The sequence below is a fragment of the Salvelinus fontinalis genome, unplaced genomic scaffold (genome assembly GCF_029448725.1).
Source record: "Salvelinus fontinalis isolate EN_2023a unplaced genomic scaffold, ASM2944872v1 scaffold_0033, whole genome shotgun sequence".
Lineage (NCBI taxonomy): Eukaryota > Metazoa > Chordata > Actinopteri > Salmoniformes > Salmonidae > Salvelinus > Salvelinus fontinalis.
In genome coordinates this window covers 495948-516464 of record NW_026600242.1, presented here as the reverse complement: position 1 = coordinate 516464, position 20517 = coordinate 495948, and the positions used below count along the sequence as shown (strand labels likewise).

The 20517-nt window shown below is 48.3% G+C and overlaps 1 protein-coding gene across 1 annotated transcript in view; it reads left to right on the top strand.

The window, feature by feature from the left end:
• Window positions 1-20278, top strand: part of LOC129842329 (nuclear pore membrane glycoprotein 210-like) — a 148949-nt gene extending 128671 nt beyond the window's left edge. The window contains exon 39 of the mRNA XM_055910832.1: window positions 20145-20278. Coding sequence (XP_055766807.1) covers window positions 20145-20255 — 111 coding nt within the window. The 3' untranslated portion in view covers window positions 20256-20278. The remainder of the gene's footprint in view (window positions 1-20144) is intronic.
• Window positions 20279-20517: the final 239 nt, after the last annotated feature.

Genomic DNA, 20517 nt, shown 5'->3' with positions numbered 1-20517 from the left:
ATAGGTAACTAACCACACCACCACAACCTTGTTCATAGGTAACTAACCACACCACCACAACCTTATACATGAGTAACTAACCACACCACCACTACCTTATTCATAGGTAACTAACCACACCACCACTACCTTATTCATAGGTAACTAACCACACCACCACTACCTTATTCATAGGTAACTAACCACACCACCACTACCTTATTCATAGGTAACTAACCACACCACCTTGTTCATAGGTAACTAACTACACCACCTTGTTCATAGGTAACTAACCACACCACCACAGCCTTATACATGAGTAACTAACCACACCACCACTACCTTATTCATAGGTAACTAACCACACCACCTTATTCATAGGTAACTAACCACACCGCCACTACCTTGTTCATAGGTAATTAACCACACCACCACAACCTTATACATGAGTAACTAACCACACCACCTTATTCATAGGTAACTAACCACAACACCACTACCTTGTTCATAGGTAACTAACCACACCACCACTACCTTGTCCATAGGTAACTAACCACACCACCACCACCTTATTCATAGGTAACTAACCACACCACCACTACCTTGTCCATAGGTAACTAACCACACCACCACTACCTTATTCATAGGTAACTAACCACACCACCTTGTTCATAGGTAACTAACCACACCACCACTACCTTGTCCATAGGTAACTAACCACACCACCACTACCTTGTCCATAGGTAACTAACCACACCACCACTACCTTGTTCATAGGTAACTAACCACACCACCACTACCTTGTCCATAGGTAACTAACCACACCACCACTACCTTGTTCATAGGTAACTAACCACACCACCACTACTTTGTTCATAGGTAACTAACCACACCACCACTACTTTGTTCATAGGTAACTAACCACACCACCACTACCTTATTCATAGGTAACTAACCACACCACCGCCACCTTATTCATAGGTAACTAACCACACCACCACAACCTTATTCATAGGTAACTAACCACACCACCACTACTTTGTTCATAGGTAACTAACCACACCACCACAACCTTATTCATAGGTAACTAACCACACCACCACTACCTTGTTCATAGGTAACTAACCACACCACCTTGTTCATAGGTAACTAACCACACCACCACTACCTTATTCATAGGTAACTAACCACACCACCACTACCTTGTTCATAGGTAACTAACCACACCACCTTGTTCATAGGTAACTAACCACACCACCTTGTTCATAGGTAACTAACCACACCACCACTACCTTATTCATAGGTAACTAACCACACCACCACTACCTTGTTCATAGGTAACTAACCACACCACCACTACCTTGTTCATAGGTAACTAACCACACCACCTTGTTCATAGGTAACTAACCACACCACCACTACCTTATTCATAGGTAACTAACCACACCACCTTGTTCATAGGTAACTAACCACACCACCATTACCTTATTCATAGGTAACTAACCACACCACCTTGTTCATAGGTAACTAACCACACCACCATTACCTTATTCATAGGTAACTAACCACACCACCATTACTTTGTTCATAGGTAACTAACCACACCACCACCATTACCTTATTCATAGGTAACTAACCACACCACCACAACCTTATTCATAGGTAACTAACCACACCACCACTACCTTATTCATAGGTAACTAACCACACCACCACTACCTTATTCATAGGTAACTAACCACACCACCACTACCTTGTTCATAGGTAACTAACCACACCACCTTGTTCATAGGTAACTAACCACACCACCTTGTTCATAGGTAACTAACCACACCACCTTGTTCATAGGTAACTAACCACACCACCATTACCTTATTCATAGGTAACTAACCACACCACCTTGTTCATAGGTAACTAACCACACCACCACTACCTTATTCATAGGTAACTAACCACACCACCTTGTTCATAGGTAACTAACCACACCACCACTACCTTATTCATAGGTAACTGACCACACCACCACTACCTTATTCATAGGTAACTAACCACACCACCACTACCTTGTTCATAGGTAACTAACCACACCACCACTACCTTGTCCATAGGTAACTAACCACACCACCACTACCTTATTCATAGGTAACTAACCACACCACCACTACCTTGTTCATAGGTAACTAACCACACCACCACTACTTTGTTCATAGGTAACTAACCACACCACCACTACTTTGTTCATAGGTAACTAACCACACCACCACTACCTTATTCATAGGTAACTAACCACACCACCACCACCTTATTCATAGGTAACTAACCACACCACCACAACCTTATTCATAGGTAACTAACCACACCACCACTACTTTGTTCATAGGTAACTAACCACACCACCACAACCTTATTCATAGGTAACTAACCACACCACCACTACCTTGTTCATAGGTAACTAACCACACCACCTTGTTCATAGGTAACTAACCACACCACCACTACCTTATTCATAGGTAACTAACCACACCACCTTGTTCATAGGTAACTAACCACACCACCACTACCTTGTTCATAGGTAACTAACCACACCACCACTACCTTATTCATAGGTAACTAACCACACCACCTTGTTCATAGGTAACTAACCACACCACCACTACCTTGTTCATAGGTAACTAACCACACCACCACTACCTTATTCATAGGTAACTAACCACACCACCACTACCTTGTTCATAGGTAACTAACCACACCACCACTACCTTGTTCATAGGTAACTAACCACACCACCTTGTTCATAGGTAACTAACCACACCACCACTACCTTATTCATAGGTAACTAACCACACCACCTTGTTCATAGGTAACTAACCACACCACCATTACCTTATTCATGGGTAACTAACCACACCACCTTGTTCATAGGTAACTAACCACACCACCATTACCTTATTCATAGGTAACTAACCACACCACCATTACTTTGTTCATAGGTAACTAACCACACCACCACCATTACCTTATTCATAGGTAACTAACCACACCACCACAACCTTATTCATAGGTAACTAACCACACCACCACTACCTTATTCATAGGTAACTAACCACACCACCACTACCTTATTCATAGGTAACTAACCACACCACCACTACCTTGTTCATAGGTAACTAACCACACCACCTTGTTCATAGGTAACTAACCACACCACCACTACCTTATTCATAGGTAACTGACCACACCACCACTACCTTATTCATAGGTAACTAACCACACCACCACTACCTTGTTCATAGGTAACTAACCACACCACCACTACCTTATTCATAGGTAACTAACCACACCACCACTACCTTATTCATAGGTAACTAACCACACCACCACTACCTTATTCATAGGTAACTAACCACACCACCACAACCTTGTTCATAGGTAACTAACCACGCCACCACAACCTTGTTCATAGGTAACTAACCACACCACCTTGTTCATAGGTAACTAACCACACCACCTTGTTCATAGGTAACTAACCACACCACCTTGTTCATAGGTAACTAACCACACCACCTTGTTCATAGGTAACTAACCACACCACCTTGTTCATAGGTAACTAACCACACCACCTTGTTCATAGGTAACTAACCACACCACCTTGTTCATAGGTAACTAACCACACCACCATTACCTTATTCATAGGTAACTAACCACACCACCTTGTTCATAGGTAACTAACCACACCACCACTACCTTATTCATAGGTAACTAACCACACCACCTTGTTCATAGGTAACTAACCACACCACCTTATTCATAGGTAACTAACCACACCACCTTGTTCATAGGTAACTAACCACACCACCACTACCTTATTCATAGGTAAATAACCACACCACCACAACCTTGTTCATAGGTAACTAACCACACCACCACTACCTTATTCATAGGTAACTAACCACACCACCACTACCTTGTTCATAGGTAACTATCTAACCACTCTTCACCACCACCTTATTCATAGGTAACTAACCACACCACCACTACCTTGTTCATAGGTAACTATCTAACCACTCTTCACCACCACCTTATTCATAGGTAACTAACCACACCACCTTGTTCATAGGTAACTAACCACACCACCACTACCTTATTCATAGGTAACTAACCACACCACCTTGTTCATAGGTAACTAACCACACCACCTTATTCATAGGTAACTAACCACACCACCTTGTTCATAGGTAACTAACCACACCACCACTACCTTATTCATAGGTAACTAACCACACCACCACAACCTTGTTCATAGGTAACTAACCACACCACCACTACCTTATTCATAGGTAACTAACCACACCACCACTACCTTATTCATAGGTAACTAACCACACCACTACCTTATTCATAGGTAATTAACCACACCGCCACTACTTTGTTCATAGGTAACTAACTACACCACCACTACCTTGTTCATAGGTAACTAACCACACCACCACTACCTTATTCATAGGTAACTAACCACACCACCACTACCTTGTTCATAGGTAACTAACCACACCACCACTACCTTATACTTAGGTAACTAACCACACCACCACTACCTTGTTCATAGGTAACTAACCACACCACCATTACTTTGTTCATAGGTAACTAACCACACCACCACCATTACCTTATTCATAGGTAACTAACCACACCACCACAACCTTATTCATAGGTAACTAACCACACCACCACTACCTTATTCATAGGTAACTAACCACACCACCACTACCTTATTCATAGGTAACTAACCACACCACCACTACCTTGTTCATAGGTAACTAACCACACCACCTTGTTCATAGGTAACTAACCACACCACCACTACCTTATTCATAGGTAACTGACCACACCACCACTACCTTATTCATAGGTAACTAACCACACCACCACTACCTTGTTCATAGGTAACTAACCACACCACCACTACCTTATTCATAGGTAACTAACCACACCACCACTACCTTATTCATAGGTAACTAACCACACCACCACTACCTTATTCATAGGTAACTAACCACACCACCACAACCTTGTTCATAGGTAACTAACCACGCCACCACAACCTTGTTCATAGGTAACTAACCACACCACCTTGTTCATAGGTAACTAACCACACCACCTTGTTCATAGGTAACTAACCACACCACCTTGTTCATAGGTAACTAACCACACCACCTTGTTCATAGGTAACTAACCACACCACCTTGTTCATAGGTAACTAACCACACCACCTTGTTCATAGGTAACTAACCACACCACCTTGTTCATAGGTAACTAACCACACCACCATTACCTTATTCATAGGTAACTAACCACACCACCTTGTTCATAGGTAACTAACCACACCACCACTACCTTATTCATAGGTAACTAACCACACCACCTTGTTCATAGGTAACTAACCACACCACCTTATTCATAGGTAACTAACCACACCACCTTGTTCATAGGTAACTAACCACACCACCACTACCTTATTCATAGGTAAATAACCACACCACCACAACCTTGTTCATAGGTAACTAACCACACCACCACTACCTTATTCATAGGTAACTAACCACACCACCACTACCTTGTTCATAGGTAACTATCTAACCACTCTTCACCACCACCTTATTCATAGGTAACTAACCACACCACCACTACCTTGTTCATAGGTAACTATCTAACCACTCTTCACCACCACCTTATTCATAGGTAACTAACCACACCACCTTGTTCATAGGTAACTAACCACACCACCACTACCTTATTCATAGGTAACTAACCACACCACCTTGTTCATAGGTAACTAACCACACCACCTTATTCATAGGTAACTAACCACACCACCTTGTTCATAGGTAACTAACCACACCACCACTACCTTATTCATAGGTAACTAACCACACCACCACAACCTTGTTCATAGGTAACTAACCACACCACCACTACCTTATTCATAGGTAACTAACCACACCACCACTACCTTATTCATAGGTAACTAACCACACCACTACCTTATTCATAGGTAATTAACCACACCGCCACTACTTTGTTCATAGGTAACTAACTACACCACCACTACCTTGTTCATAGGTAACTAACCACACCACCACTACCTTATTCATAGGTAACTAACCACACCACCACTACCTTGTTCATAGGTAACTAACCACACCACCACTACCTTATACTTAGGTAACTAACCACACCACCACTACCTTGTTCATAGGTAACTAACCACACCACCACTACCTTGTTCATAGGTAACTAACCACACCACCACTACCTTATACTTAGGTAACTAACCACACCACCACTACCTTATACTTAGGTAACTAACCACTCCACCACTACCTTGTTCATAGGTAACTAACCACACCACCACTACCTTATTCGTAGGTAACTAACCACACCACCACTACCTTATACTTAGGTAACTAACCACACCACCACTACCTTGTTCATAGGTAACTAACCACACCACCACTACCTTGTTCATAGGTAACTAACCACACCACCACTACCTTGTTCATAGGTAACTAACCACACCACCACTACCTTATACTTAGGTAACTAACCACACCACCACTACCTTGTTCATTGGTAACTAACCACACCACCACTACCTTGTTCATAGGTAACTAACCACACCACCACTACCTTGTTCATAGGTAACTAACCACACCACCACTACCTTATACTTAGGTAACTAACCACACCACCACTACCTTATACTTAGGTAACTAACCACACCACCACTACCTTGTTCATAGGTAACTAACCACACCACCACTACCTTGTTCATAGGTAACTAACCACACCACCACTACCTTGTTCATAGGTAACTAACCACACCACCACTACCTTATACTTAGGTAACTAACCACACCACCACTACCTTGTTCATAGGTAACTAACCACACCACCACTACCTTGTTCATAGGTAACTAACCACACCACCACTACCTTGTTCATAGGTAACTAACCACACCACCACTACCTTATACTTAGGTAACTAACCACACCACCACTACCTTATACTTAGGTAACTAACCACACCACCACTACCTTGTTCATAGGTAACTAACCACACCACCACTACCTTGTTCATAGGTAACTAACCACACCAACACAACTTTATTCATAAGTAACTAACCTCTCAGTTGGTGGTGACTTACTCCCTACTCTAGTGACAGTCAACACTTCTGTATTTGTCAGTGTACAACTCCTGCATGCAGACGGTTCCTGTCCCGGTGGTCGGCCTGTACCCAAACACACGTCAGTACCAGTTACCTTCTACTATATTGGTGCATCAGGTAGCATAAATCTGTAAATGTTATATCGGCGGTAGTTGTTCTCCAGTGGAATGCAGCAGTCTTAGGGGGGGTTGTGTCTAAGATGGTGTGTGTTCTCCAGTGGAATGGAGCAGTCTTAGGGGGCGTTGTGTCTAAGATGGTGTGTGTTCTCCAGTGGAATGCAGCAGTCTTAGGGGGGGTTGTGTCTAAGATGGTGTGTGTTCTCCAGTGGAATGCAGCAGTCTTAGGGGGGGTTGTGTTTAAGATGGTGTGTGTTCTCCAGTGGAATGCAGCAGTCTTAGGGGGGGTTGTGTCTAAGATGGTGTGTGTTCTCCAGTGGAATGCAGCAGTCTTAGGGGGGGTTGTGTCTAAGATGGTGTGTGTTCTCCAGTGGAATGGAGCAGTCTTAGGGGGCGTTGTGTCTAAGATGGTGTGTGTTCTCCAGTGGAATGCAGCAGTCTTAGGGGGGGGTTGTGTCTAAGATGGTGTGTGTTCTCCAGTGGAATGCAGCAGTCTTAGGGGGCGTTGTGTCTAAGATGGTGTGTGTTCTCCAGTGGAATGCAGCAGTCTTAGGGGGGGTTGTGTCTAAGATGGTGTGTGTTCTCCAGTGGAATGCAGCAGTCTTAGGGGGGGTTGTGTCTAAGATGGTGTGTGTTGTCCAGTGGAATGCAGCAGTCTTAGGGGGGGTTGTGTCTAAGATGGTGTGTGTTCTCCAGTGGAATGCAGCAGTCTTAAGGGGGGTTGTGTCTAAGATGGTGTGTGTTCTCCAGTGGAATGCAGCAGTCTTAGGGGGGGTTGTGTTTAAGATGGTGTGTGTTCTCCAGTGGAATGCAGCAGTCTTAGGGGGGGTTGTGTCTAAGATGGTGTGTGTTCTCCAGTGGAATGCAGCAGTCTTAGGGGGGGTTGTGTCTAAGATGGTGTGTGTTCTCCAGTGGAATGCAGCAGTTTTTCGGGGGGTTTTGTCTAAGATGGTGTGTGTTCTCCAGTGGAATGCAGCAGTCTTAGGGGGGGTTGTGTCTAAGATGGTGTGTGTTCTCCAGTGGAATGCAGCAGTCTTAGGGGGGGTTGTGTCTAAGATGGTGTGTGTTCTCCAGTGGAATGCAGCAGTCTTAGGGGGGTTGTATCTAAGATGGTGTGTGTTCTCCAGTGGAATGCAGCAGTCTTAGGGGGGGTTGTGTCTAAGATGGTGTGTGTTCTCCAGTGGAATGCAGCAGTCTTAGGGAGGATGGTGTGTGTTCTCCAGTGGAATGCAGCAGTCTTGGGGGGGTTGTGTCTAAGATGGTGTGTGTTCTCCTGTGGAATGCAGCAGTCTTAGGGGGGGGGGGGTTGTCTAAGATGGTGTGTGTTCTCCAGTGGAATGCAGCAGTCTTAGGGGGGGTTGTGTCTAAGATGGTGTGTGTTCTCCAGTGGAATGCAGCAGTCTTAGGGGGGGTTGTGTCTAAGATGGTGTGTGTTCTCCAGTGGAATGCAGCAGTCTTAGGGGGGGTTGTGTCTAAGATGGTGTGTGTTCTCCAGTTGAATGCAGCAGTCTTAGGGGGGGTTGTGTCTAAGATGGTGTGTGTTCTCCAGTGGAATGGAGCAGTCTTAGGGGGCGTTGTGTCTAAGATGGTGTGTGTTCTCCAGTGGAATGTAGCAGTCTTAGGGGGGGTTGTGTTTAAGATGGTGTGTGTTCTCCAGTGGAATGCAGCAGTCTTAGGGGGGGTTGTGTCTAAGATGGTGTGTGTTCTCCAGTGGAATGCAGCAGTCTTGGGGGGGGTTGTGTCTAAGATGGTGTGTGTTCTCCAGTGGAATGCAGCAGTCTTAGGGGGGGTTGTGACTAAGATGGTGTGTGTTCTCCAGTGGAATGCAGCAGTCTTAGGGGGGGTTGTGTCTAAGATGGTGTGTGTTCTCCAGTGGAATGGAGCAGTCTTAGGGGGCGTTGTGTCTAAGATGGTGTGTGTTCTCCAGTGGAATGTAGCAGTCTTAGGGGGGGTTGTGTTTAAGATGGTGTGTGTTCTCCAGTGGAATGCAGCAGTCTTAGGGGGGGTTGTGTCTAAGATGGTGTGTGTTCTCCAGTGGAATGCAGCAGTCTTAGGGGGGGTTGTGTCTAAGATGGTGTGTGTTCTCCAGTGGAATGCAGCAGTCTTAGGGGGGGGGGGGGGTTGTGTCTAAGATGATGTGTGTTCTCCAGTGGAATGCAGCAGTCTTAGGGAGGGTTGTGTCTAAGATGGTGTGTGTTCTCCAGTGGAATGCAGCAGTCTTAGGGGGGGTTGTGTCTAAGATGGTGTGTGTTCTCCAGTGGAATGCAGCAGTCTTGGGGGGGTTGTGTCTAAGATGGTGTGTGTTCTCCAGTGGAATGCAGCAGTCTTAGGGGGGGGGGGGGGGGGGGTGTCTAAGATGGTGTGTGTTCTCCAGTGGAATGCAGCAGTCTTAGGGGGGGGTTGTGTCTAAGATGGTGTGTGTTCTCCAGTGGAATGCAGCAGTCTTAGGGGGGGTTGTGTCTAAGATGGTGTGTGTTCTCCAGTGGAATGTAGCAGTCTTAGGGGGGGTTGTGTTTAAGATGGTGTGTGTTCTCCAGTGGAATGCAGCAGTCTTGGGGGGTTGTGTCTAAGATGGTGTGTGTTCTCCAGTGGAATGCAGCAGTCTTAGGGGGGGTTGTGTCTAAGATGGTGTGTGTTCTCCAGTGGAATGCAGCAGTCTTAGGGGGGGTTGTGACTAAGATGGTGTGTGTTCTCCAGTGGAATGCAGCAGTCTTAGGGGGGGTTGTGTCTAAGATGGTGTGTGTTCTCCAGTGGAATGCAGCAGTCTTAGGGGGGGTTGTGTCTAAGATGGTGTGTGTTCTCCAGTTGAATGCAGCAGTCTTAGGGGGGGTTGTGTCTAAGATGGTGTGTGTTCTCCAGTGGAATGGAGCAGTCTTAGGGGGCGTTGTGTCTAAGATGGTGTGTGTTCTCCAGTGGAATGTAGCAGTCTTAGGGGGGGTTGTGTTTAAGATGGTGTGTGTTCTCCAGTGGAATGCAGCAGTCTTAGGGGGGGTTGTGTCTAAGATGGTGTGTGTTCTCCAGTGGAATGCAGCAGTCTTAGGGGGGGTTGTGTCTAAGATGGTGTGTGTTCTCCAGTGGAATGCAGCAGTCTTAGGGGGGGGGGGGTTGTGTCTAAGATGATGTGTGTTCTCCAGTGGAATGCAGCAGTCTTAGGGAGGGTTGTGTCTAAGATGGTGTGTGTTCTCCAGTGGAATGCAGCAGTCTTAGGGGGGGTTGGGTCTAAGATGGTGTGTGTTCTCCAGTGGAATGCAGCAGTCTTAGGGGGTGTTGTGTCTAAGATGGTGTGTGTTCTCCAGTGGAATGCAGCAGTCTTAGGGGGGGTTGTGTCTAAGATGGTGTGTGTTCTCCAGTGGAATGGAGCAGTCTTAGGGGGCGTTGTGTCTAAGATGGTGTGTGTTCTCCAGTGGAATGTAGCAGTCTTAGGGGGGGTTGTGTTTAAGATGGTGTGTGTTCTCCAGTGGAATGCAGCAGTCTTAGGGGGGGGTTGTGTCTAAGATGGTGTGTGTTCTCCAGTGGAATGCAGCAGTCTTAGGGAGGATGGTGTGTGTTCTCCAGTGGAATGCAGCAGTCTTAGGGGGGGTTGTTTCCTAGATGGTGTGTGTTCTCCTGTGGAATGCAGCAGTCTTAGGGGGGGTTGTGTCTAAGATGGTGTGTGTTCTCCAGTGGAATGCAGCAGTCTTAGGGGGGGTTGTGCCTAAGATGGTGTGTGTTCTCCAGTGGAATGCAGCAGTCTTAGGGGGGGTTGTGTCTAAGATGGTGTGTGTTCTCCAGTGGAATGCAGCAGTCTTAGGGGGGGTTGGGTCTAAGATGGTGTGTGTTCTCCAGTGGAATGCAGCAGTCTTAGGGGGGGTTGTGACTAAGATGGTGTGTGTTCTCCAGTGGAATGCAGCAGTCTTAGGGGGGGTTGTGTCTAAGATGGTGTGTGTTCTCCAGTGGAATGCAGCAGTCTTAGGGGGGGTTGTGTCTAAGATGGTGTGTGTTCTCCAGTGGAATGGAGCAGTCTTAGGGGGCGTTGTGTCTAAGATGGTGTGTGTTCTCCAGTGGAATGTAGCAGTCTTAGGGGGGGTTGTGTTTAAGGTGGTGTGTGTTCTCCAGTGGAATGTAGCAGTCTTAGGGGGGGTTGTGTTTAAGATGGTGTGTGTTCTCCAGTGGAATGCAGCAGTCTTAGGGGGGTTGTATCTAAGATGGTGTGTGTTCTCCAGTGGAATGCAGCAGTCTTAGGGGGGGTTGTGTCTAAGATGGTGTGTGTTCTCCAGTGGAATGCAGCAGTCTTAATGAGGATGGTGTGTGTTCTCCAGTGGAATGCAGCAGTCTTTGGGGGGTTGTGTCTAAGATGGTGTGTGTTCTCCAGTGGAATGCAGCAGTCTTAGGGGGGGGTTGTGTCTAAGATGGTGTGTGTTCTCCAGTGGAATGCAGCAGTCTTAGGGGGGGGTTGTGTCTAAGATGGTGTGTGTTCTCCAGTGGAATGCAGCAGTCTTAGGGGGGGGTTGTGTCTAAGATGGTGTGTGTTCTCCAGTGGAATGGAGCAGTCTTAGGGGGCGTTGTGTCTAAGATGGTGTGTGTTCTCCAGTGGAATGCAGCAGTCTTAGGGGGGGTTGTGTCTAAGATGGTGTGTGTTCTCCAGTGGAATGCAGCAGTCTTAGGGGGGGTTGTGTCTAAGATGGTGTGTGTTCTCCAGTGGAATGCAGCAGTCTTAGGGGGGGTTGTGTCTAAGATGGTGTGTGTTCTCCAGTGGAATGCAGCAGTCTTAGGGGGGGTTGGGTCTAAGATGGTGTGTGTTCTCCAGTGGAATGCAGCAGTCTTAGGGGGGGTTGTGACTAAGATGGTGTGTGTTCTCCAGTGGAATGCAGCAGTCTTAGGGGGGGTTGTGTCTAAGATGGTGTGTGTTCTCCATTGGAATGCAGCAGTCTTAGGGGGGGTTGTGTCTAAGATGGTGTGTGTTCTCCAGTGGAATGCAGCAGTCTTAGGGGGGGTTGTGTCTAAGATGGTGTGTGTTCTCCAGTGGAATGGAGCAGTCTTAGGGGGCGTTGTGTCTAAGATGGTGTGTGTTCTCCAGTGGAATGTAGCAGTCTTAGGGGGGGTTGTGTTTAAGATGGTGTGTGTTCTCCAGTGGAATGCAGCAGTCTTAGGGGGGGTTGTGTCTAAGATGGTGTGTGTTCTCCAGTGGAATGCAGTAGTCTTAGGGAGGATGGTGTGTGTGCTCCAGTGGAATGCAGCAGTCTTAGGGGGGGTTGTGTCTAAGATGGTGTGTGTTCTCCTGTGGAATGCAGCAGTCTTAGGGGGGGTTGTGTTTAAGATGGTGTGTGTTCTCCAGTGGAATGCAGCAGTCTTAGGGGGGGTTGTGTCTAAGATGGTGTGTGTTCTCCAGTGGAATGCAGCAGTCTTAGGGAGGATGGTGTGTGTTCTCCAGTGGAATGCAGCAGTCTTAGGGGGGGTTGTGTCTAAGATGGTGTGTGTTCTCCTGTGGAATGCAGCAGTCTTAGGGGGGGTTGTGTTTAAGATGGTGTGTGTTGTCCAGTGGAATGCAGCAGTCTTAGGGGGGGTTGTGTCTAAGATGGTGTGTGTTCTCCAGTGGAATGCAGCAGTCTTAGGGGGGGTTGGGTCTAAGATGGTGTGTGTTCTCCAGTGGAATGCAGCAGTCTTAGGGGGGGTTGTGACTAAGATGGTGTGTGTTCTCCAGTGGAATGCAGCAGTCTTAGGGGGGGTTGTGTCTAAGATGGTGTGTGTTCTCCATTGGAATGCAGCAGTCTTAGGGGGGGTTGTGTCTAAGATGGTGTGTGTTCTCCAGTGGAATGCAGCAGTCTTAGGGGGGGTTGTGTCTAAGATGGTGTGTGTTCTCCAGTGGAATGGAGCAGTCTTAGGGGGCGTTGTGTCTAAGATGGTGTGTGTTCTCCAGTGGAATGTAGCAGTCTTAGGGGGGGTTGTGTTTAAGATGGTGTGTGTTCTCCAGTGGAATGCAGCAGTCTTAGGGGGGGTTGTGTCTAAGATGGTGTGTGTTCTCCAGTGGAATGCAGTAGTCTTAGGGAGGATGGTGTGTGTTCTCCAGTGGAATGCAGCAGTCTTAGGGGGGGTTGTGTCTAAGATGGTGTGTGTTCTCCTGTGGAATGCAGCAGTCTTAGGGGGGGTTGTGTTTAAGATGGTGTGTGTTCTCCAGTGGAATGCAGCAGTCTTAGGGGGGGTTGTGTCTAAGATGGTGTGTGTTCTCCAGTGGAATGCAGCAGTCTTAGGGAGGATGGTGTGTGTTCTCCAGTGGAATGCAGCAGTCTTAGGGGGCGTTGTGTCTAAGATGGTGTGTGTTCTCCAGTGGAATGCAGCAGTCTTAGGGGGGGTTGTGTCTAAGATGGTGTGTGTTCTCCAGTGGAATGCAGCAGTCTTAGGGGGGGTTGTGTCTAAGATGGTGTGTGTTCTCCAGTGGAATGCAGCAGTCTTAGGGGGGGTTGTGTCTAAGATGGTGTGTGTTCTCCAGTGGAATGCAGCAGTCTTAGGGGGGGTTGGGTCTAAGATGGTGTGTGTTCTCCAGTGGAATGCAGCAGTCTTAGGGGGGGTTGTGACTAAGATGGTGTGTGTTCTCCAGTGGAATGCAGCAGTCTTAGGGGGGGTTGTGTCTAAGATGGTGTGTGTTCTCCATTGGAATGCAGCAGTCTTAGGGGGGGTTGTGTCTAAGATGGTGTGTGTTCTCCAGTGGAATGCAGCAGTCTTAGGGGGGGTTGTGTCTAAGATGGTGTGTGTTCTCCAGTGGAATGGAGCAGTCTTAGGTGGCGTTGTGTCTAAGATGGTGTGTGTTCTCCAGTGGAATGTAGCAGTCTTAGGGGGGGTTGTGTTTAAGATGGTGTGTGTTCTCCAGTGGAATGCAGCAGTCTTAGGGGGGGTTGTGTCTAAGATGGTGTGTGTTCTCCAGTGGAATGCAGTAGTCTTAGGGAGGATGGTGTGTGTTCTCCAGTGGAATGCAGCAGTCTTAGGGGGGGTTGTGTCTAAGATGGTGTGTGTTCTCCTGTGGAATGCAGCAGTCTTAGGGGGGGTTGTGTTTAAGATGGTGTGTGTTCTCCAGTGGAATGCAGCAGTCTTAGGGGGGGTTGTGTCTAAGATGGTGTGTGTTCTCCAGTGGAATGCAGCAGTCTTAGGGAGGATGGTGTGTGTTCTCCAGTGGAATGCAGCAGTCTTAGGGGGGGTTGTGTCTAAGATGGTGTGTGTTCTCCTGTGGAATGCAGCAGTCTTAGGGGGGGTTGTGTTTAAGATGGTGTGTGTTGTCCAGTGGAATGCAGCAGTCTTAGGGGGGGTTGTGTCTAAGATGGTGTGTGTTCTCCAGTGGAATGCAGCAGTCTTAGGGGGGGTTGTGTCTAAGATGGTGTGTGTTCTCCAGTGGAATGCAGCAGTCTTGGGGGGGGGGGGGGTTTAAGATGGTGTGTGTTCTCCAGTGGAATGCAGCAGTCTTAGGGGGGAGGTTGTGTCTAAGATGGTGTGTGTTCTCCAGTGGAATGCAGCAGTCTTAGGGGGGGTTGGGTCTAAGATGGTGTGTGTTCTCCAGTGGAATGCAGCAGTCTTAGGGGGGGTTGTATCTGAGATGGTGTGTGTTTTCCAGTGGCATGCAGCAGTCTTAGGGGGGGTTGTGTCTAAGATGGTGTGTGTTCTCCAGTGGAATGCAGCAGTCTTAGGGGGGTTGTATCTTAGATGGTGTGTGTTCTCCAGTGGCATGCAGCAGTCTTAGGGGGGGTTGTGTTTAAGATGGTGTGTGTTCTCCAGTGGAATGCAGCAGTCTTAGGGGGGGTTGTGTCTAAGATGGTTTGTGTTCTCCAGTGGAATGCAGCAGTCTTAGGGAGGATGGTGTGTGTTCTCCAGTGGAATGCAGCAGTCTTAGGGGGGGGGGGGGGGGGGGGTGTCTAAGATGGTGTGTGTTGTCCAGTAGAATGCAGCAGTCTTGGGGGGGGGGGGGGGTTTAAGATGGTGTGTGTTCTCCAGTGGAATGCAGCAGTCTTAGGGGGTAGGTTGTGTCTAAGATGGTGTGTGTTCTCCAGTGGAATGCAGCAGTCTTAGGGGGGGTTGGGTCTAAGATGGTGTGTGTTCTCCAGTGGAATGCAGCAGTCTTAGGGGGGGTTGTATATGAGATGGTGTGTGTTCTCCAGTGGCATGCAGCAGTCTTAGGGGGGGTTGTGTCTAAGATGGTGTGTGTTCTCCAGTGGAATGCAGCAGTCTTAGGGGGGTTGTATCTTAGATGGTGTGTGTTCTCCAGTGGCATGCAGCAGTCTTAGGGGGGGTTGTGTTTAAGATGGTGTGTGTTCTCCAGTGGAATGCAGCAGTCTTAGGGGGGGTTGTGTCTAAGATGGTGTGTGTTCTCCAGTGGAATGCAGCAGTCTTAGGGAGGATGGTGTGTGTTCTTCAGTGGAATGCAGCAGTCTTAGGGGGGGTTGTGTCTAAGATGGTGTGTGTTCTCCTGTGGAATGCAGCAGTCTTAGGGGGGGTTGTGTTTAAGATGGTGTGTGTTCTCCAGTGGAATGCAGCAGTCTTAGGGGGGGTTGTGTCTAAGATGGTGTGTGTTCTCCAGTGGAATGCAGCAGTCTTAGGGAGGATGGTGTGTGTTCTCCAGTGGAATGCAGCAGTCTTAGGGGGGGGTTGTGTCTAAGATGGTGTGTGTTCTCCAGTGGAATGCAGCAGTCTTAGGGGGGGTTGTGTCTAAGATGGTGTGTGTTCTCCAGTGGAATGCAGCAGTCTTAGGGGGGGGGGGGGGGGGGGTGTCTAAGATGGTGTGTGTTGTCCAGTGGAATGCAGCAGTCTTAGGGGGGGTTGTGTCTAAGATGGTGTGTGTTCTCCAGTGGAATGCAGCAGTCTTAGGGGGGGTTGTGTCTAAGATGGTGTGTGTTCCTCCAGTGGAATGCAGCAGTCTTGGGGGGGGGGGTTTTAAGATGGTGTGTGTTCTCCAGTGGAATGCAGCAGTCTTAGGGGAGAGGTTGTGTCTAAGATGGTGTGTGTTCTCCAGTGGAATGCAGCAGTCTTAGGGGGGGTTGGGTCTAAGATGGTGTGTGTTCTCCAGTGGAATGCAGCAGTCTTAGGGGGGGTTGTATCTGAGATTGGTGTGTGTTCTCCAGTGGCATGCAGCAGTCTTAGGGGGGGTTGTGTCTAAGATGGTGTGTGTTCTCCAGTGGAATGCAGCAGTCTTAGGGGGGTTGTATCTTAGATGGTGTGTGTTCTCCAGTGGCATGCAGCAGTCTTAGGGGGGGTTGTGTTTAAGATGGTGTGTGTTCTCCAGTGGAATGCAGCAGTCTTAGGGGGGGTTGTGTCTAAGATGGTGTGTGTTCTCCAGTGGAATGCAGCAGTTTTTCGGGGGGTTGTGTCTAAGATGGTGTGTGTTCTCCAGTGGAATGCAGCAGTCTTAGGGGGGGTTGTGTCTAAGATGGTGTGTGTTCTCCAGTGGAATGCAGCAGTCTTAGGGAGGATGGTGTGTGTTCTCCAGTGGAATGCAGCAGTCTTAGGGGGGGTTGTGTCTAAGATGGTGTGTGTTCTCCTGTGGAATGCAGCAGTCTTACGGGGGGTTGTGTCTAAGATGGTGTGTGTTCTCCAGTGGAATGTAGCAGTCTTAGGGGGGGTTGTGTTTAAGATGGTGTGTGTTCTCCAGTGGAATGCAGCAGTCTTAGGGGGGGTTGTGTCTAAGATGGTGTGTGTTCTCCAGTGGAATGCAGCAGTCTTAGTGGGGGTTGTGTCTAAGATGGTGTGTGTTCTCCAGTGGAATGCAGCAGTCTTAGGGGGGGTTGTGTCTAAGATGGTGTGTGTTCTCCAGTGGAATGCAGCAGTCTTAGGGGGGGGGGGGGGTTGTGTCTAAGATGGTGTGTGTTCTCCAGTGGAATGCAGCAGTCTTAGGGGGTAGGTTGTGTCTAAGATGGTGTGTGTTCTCCAGTGGAATGCAGCAGTCTTAGGGGGGGTTGGGTCTAAGATGGTGTGTGTTCTCCAGTGGAATGCAGCAGTCTTAGGGGGGTTGTATCTTAGATGGTGTGTGTTCTCCAGTGGCATGCAGCAGTCTTAGGGGGGGTTGTGTTTAAGATGGTGTGTGTTCTCCAGTGGAATGCAGCAGTCTTAGGGGGGGTTGTGTCTAAGATGGTGTGTGTTCTCCAGTGGAATGCAGCAGTTTTTCGGGGGGTTGTGTCTAAGATGGTGTGTGTTCTCCAGTGGAATGCAGCAGTCTTAGGGGGGGTTGTGTCTAAGATGGTGTGTGTTCTCCAGTGGAATGCAGCAGTCTTAGGGAGGATGGTGTGTGTTCTCCAGTGGAATGCAGCAGTCTTAGGGGGGGTTGTGTCTAAGATGGTGTGTGTTCTCCTGTGGAATGCAGCAGTCTTACGGGGGGTTGTGTCTAAGATGGTGTGTGTTCTCCAGTGGAATGTAGCAGTCTTAGGGGGGGTTGTGTTTAAGATGGTGTGTGTTCTCCAGTGGAATGCAGCAGTCTTAGGGGGGGTTGTGTCTAAGATGGTGTGTGTTCTCCAGTGGAATGCAGCAGTCTTAGTGGGGGTTGTGTCTAAGATGGTGTGTGTTCTCCAGTGGAATGCAGCAGTCTTAGGGGGGGTTGTGTCTAAGATGGTGTGTGTTCTCCAGTGGAATGCAGCAGTCTTAGGGGGGGGGGGTTGTGTCTAAGATGGTGTGTGTTCTCCAGTGGAATGCAGCAGTCTTAGGGGGGGGGTTGTGTCTAAGATGGTGTGTGTTCTCCAGTGGAATGCAGCAGTCTTAGGGGGGGTTGTGTCTAAGATGGTGTGTGTTCTCCAGTGGAATGCAGCAGTCTTAGGGGGGGTTGTGTCTAAGATGGTGTGTGTTCTCCAGTGGAATGCAGCAGTCTTAGGGGGGGTTGTGTCTAAGATGGTGTGTGTTCTCCAGTGGAATGCAGCAGTCTTAGGGGGGGGTTGGGTCTAAGATGGTGTGTGTTCTCCAGTGGAATGCAGCAGTCTTAGGGGGGGTTGTGACTAAGATGGTGTGTGTTCTCCAGTGCAATGCAGCAGTCTTAGGGGGGGTTGTGTCTAAGATGGTGTGTGTTCTCCAGTGAAATGCAGCAGTCTTAGGGGGGGTTGTGTCTAAGATGGTGTGTGTTCTCCAGTGGAATGCAGCAGTCTTAGGGGGGGTTGTGTCTAAGATGGTGTGTGTTCTCCAGTGGAATGCAGCAGTCTTAGGGGGGTTGTATCTAAGATGGTGTGTGTTCTCCAGTGGAATGCAGCAGTCTTAGGGGGGGGTTGTATCTGAGATGGTGTGTGTTCTCCAGTGGAATGCAGCAGTCTTAGGGGGGGTTGTATCTAAGATGGTGTGTGTTCTCCAGTGGAATGCAGCAGTCTTAGGGGGGTTGTATCTAAGATGGTGTGTGTTCTCCAGTGGAATGCAGCAGTCTTAGGGGGGGTTGTGTCTAAGATGGTGTGTGTTCTCCAGTGGAATGGAGCAGTCTTAGGGAGGATGGTGTGTGTTCTCCAGTGGAATGCAGCAGTCTTAGGGGGGGTTGTGTCTAAGATGGTGTGTGTTCTCCTGTGGAATGCAGCAGTCTTAGGGGGGGTTGTGTCTAAGATGGTGTGTGTTCTCCTGTGGAATGCAGCAGTCTTAGGGGGGGTTGTGTCTAAGATGGTGTGTGTTCTCCAGTGGAATGCAGCAGTCTTAGGGGGGGTTGTGTCTAAGATGGTGTGTGTTCTCCTGTGGAATGCAGCAGTCTTAGGGGGGGTTGTGTCTAAGATGGTGTGTGTTCTCCAGTGGAATGCAGCAGTCTTAGGGGGGGTTGTGTCTAAGATGGTGTGTGTTCTCCAGTGGAATGGAGCAGTCTTAGGGAGGATGGTGTGTGTTCTCCAGTGGAATGCAGCAGTCTTAGGGGGGGTTGTGTCTAAGATGGTGTGTGTTCTCCAGTGGAATGCAGCAGTCTTAGGGGGGGTTGTGTCTAAGATGGTGTGTGTTCTCCAGTGGAATGCAGCAGTCTTAGGGGGGGGGTTGGGTCTAAGATGGTGTGTGTTCTCCAGTGGAATGCAGCAGTCTTAGGGGGGGTTGTGACTAAGATGGTGTGTGTTCTCCAGTGCAATGCAGCAGTCTTAGGGGGGGTTGTGTCTAAGATGGTGTGTGTTCTCCAGTGGAATGCAGCAGTCTTAGGGGGGGTTGTGTCTATGATGGTGTGTGTTCTCCAGTGGAATGTAGCAGTCTTAGGGGGGGGTTGTGTTTTAGATGGTGTGTGTTCTCCAGTGGAATGGAGCAGTCTTAGGGGGCGTTGTGTCTAAGATGGTGTGTGTTCTCCAGTGGAATGTAGCAGTCTTAGGGGGGGTTGTGTTTAAGATGGTGTGTGTTCTCCAGTGGAATGCAGCAGTCTTAGGGGTGGTTGTGTCTAAGATGGTGTGTGTTCTCCAGTGGAATGCAGCAGTCTTAGGGGGGTTGTATCTAAGATGGTGTGTGTTCTCCAGTGGAATGCAGCAGTCTTAGGGGGGGGTTGTATCTGAGATGGTGTGTGTTCTCCAGTGGAATGCAGCAGTCTTAGGGGGGGTTGTATCTAAGATGGTGTGTGTTCTCCAGTGGAATGCAGCAGTCTTAGGGGGGTTGTATCTAAGATGGTGTGTGTTCTCCAGTGGAATGCAGCAGTCTTAGGGGGGGGTTGTGTCTAAGATGGTGTGTGTTCTCCAGTGGAATGCAGCAGTCTTAGGGGGGGGGTTGTGTCTAAGATGGTGTGTGTTCTCCAGTGGAATGCAGCAGTCTTAGGGAGGGTTGTGTCTAAGATGGTGTGTGTTCTCCAGTGGAATGCAGCAGTCTTAGGGGGGGTTGTGTCTAAGATGGTGTGTGTTCTCCAGTGGAATGCAGCAGTCTTAGGGGGGGTTGTGTCTAAGATGGTGTGTGTTCTCCAGTGGAATGCAGCAGGACGGTGCGTTTCTCTCCCTGGATCAGACCCTCGTCCCCAGACACAGAAAGGATCATCCGCAGACGCAACTGGCTCTGGAGCACACGGTGACACTAACAGCCCTGTGAATGATTCATGTTAAAACCTTCAACTAAACAATTTCCTGCCAAACGTTGTCAGTGTGTTGCATTGGTCCATTTAAGGCACAGGTGTCAAACTCATTCCAGAGGGACGAGTGTCTGCGGGGTCTCTACTCCCTTGTACTTGGTTGAATTAAGGTCACTGATTAGTAAGTTACTGTTTTCACCTGGTTGTCTAGGTCTTAATTGAAAGGGAAAATCCGGGGGATTTGAGGGACGCCATGTGCGACTGA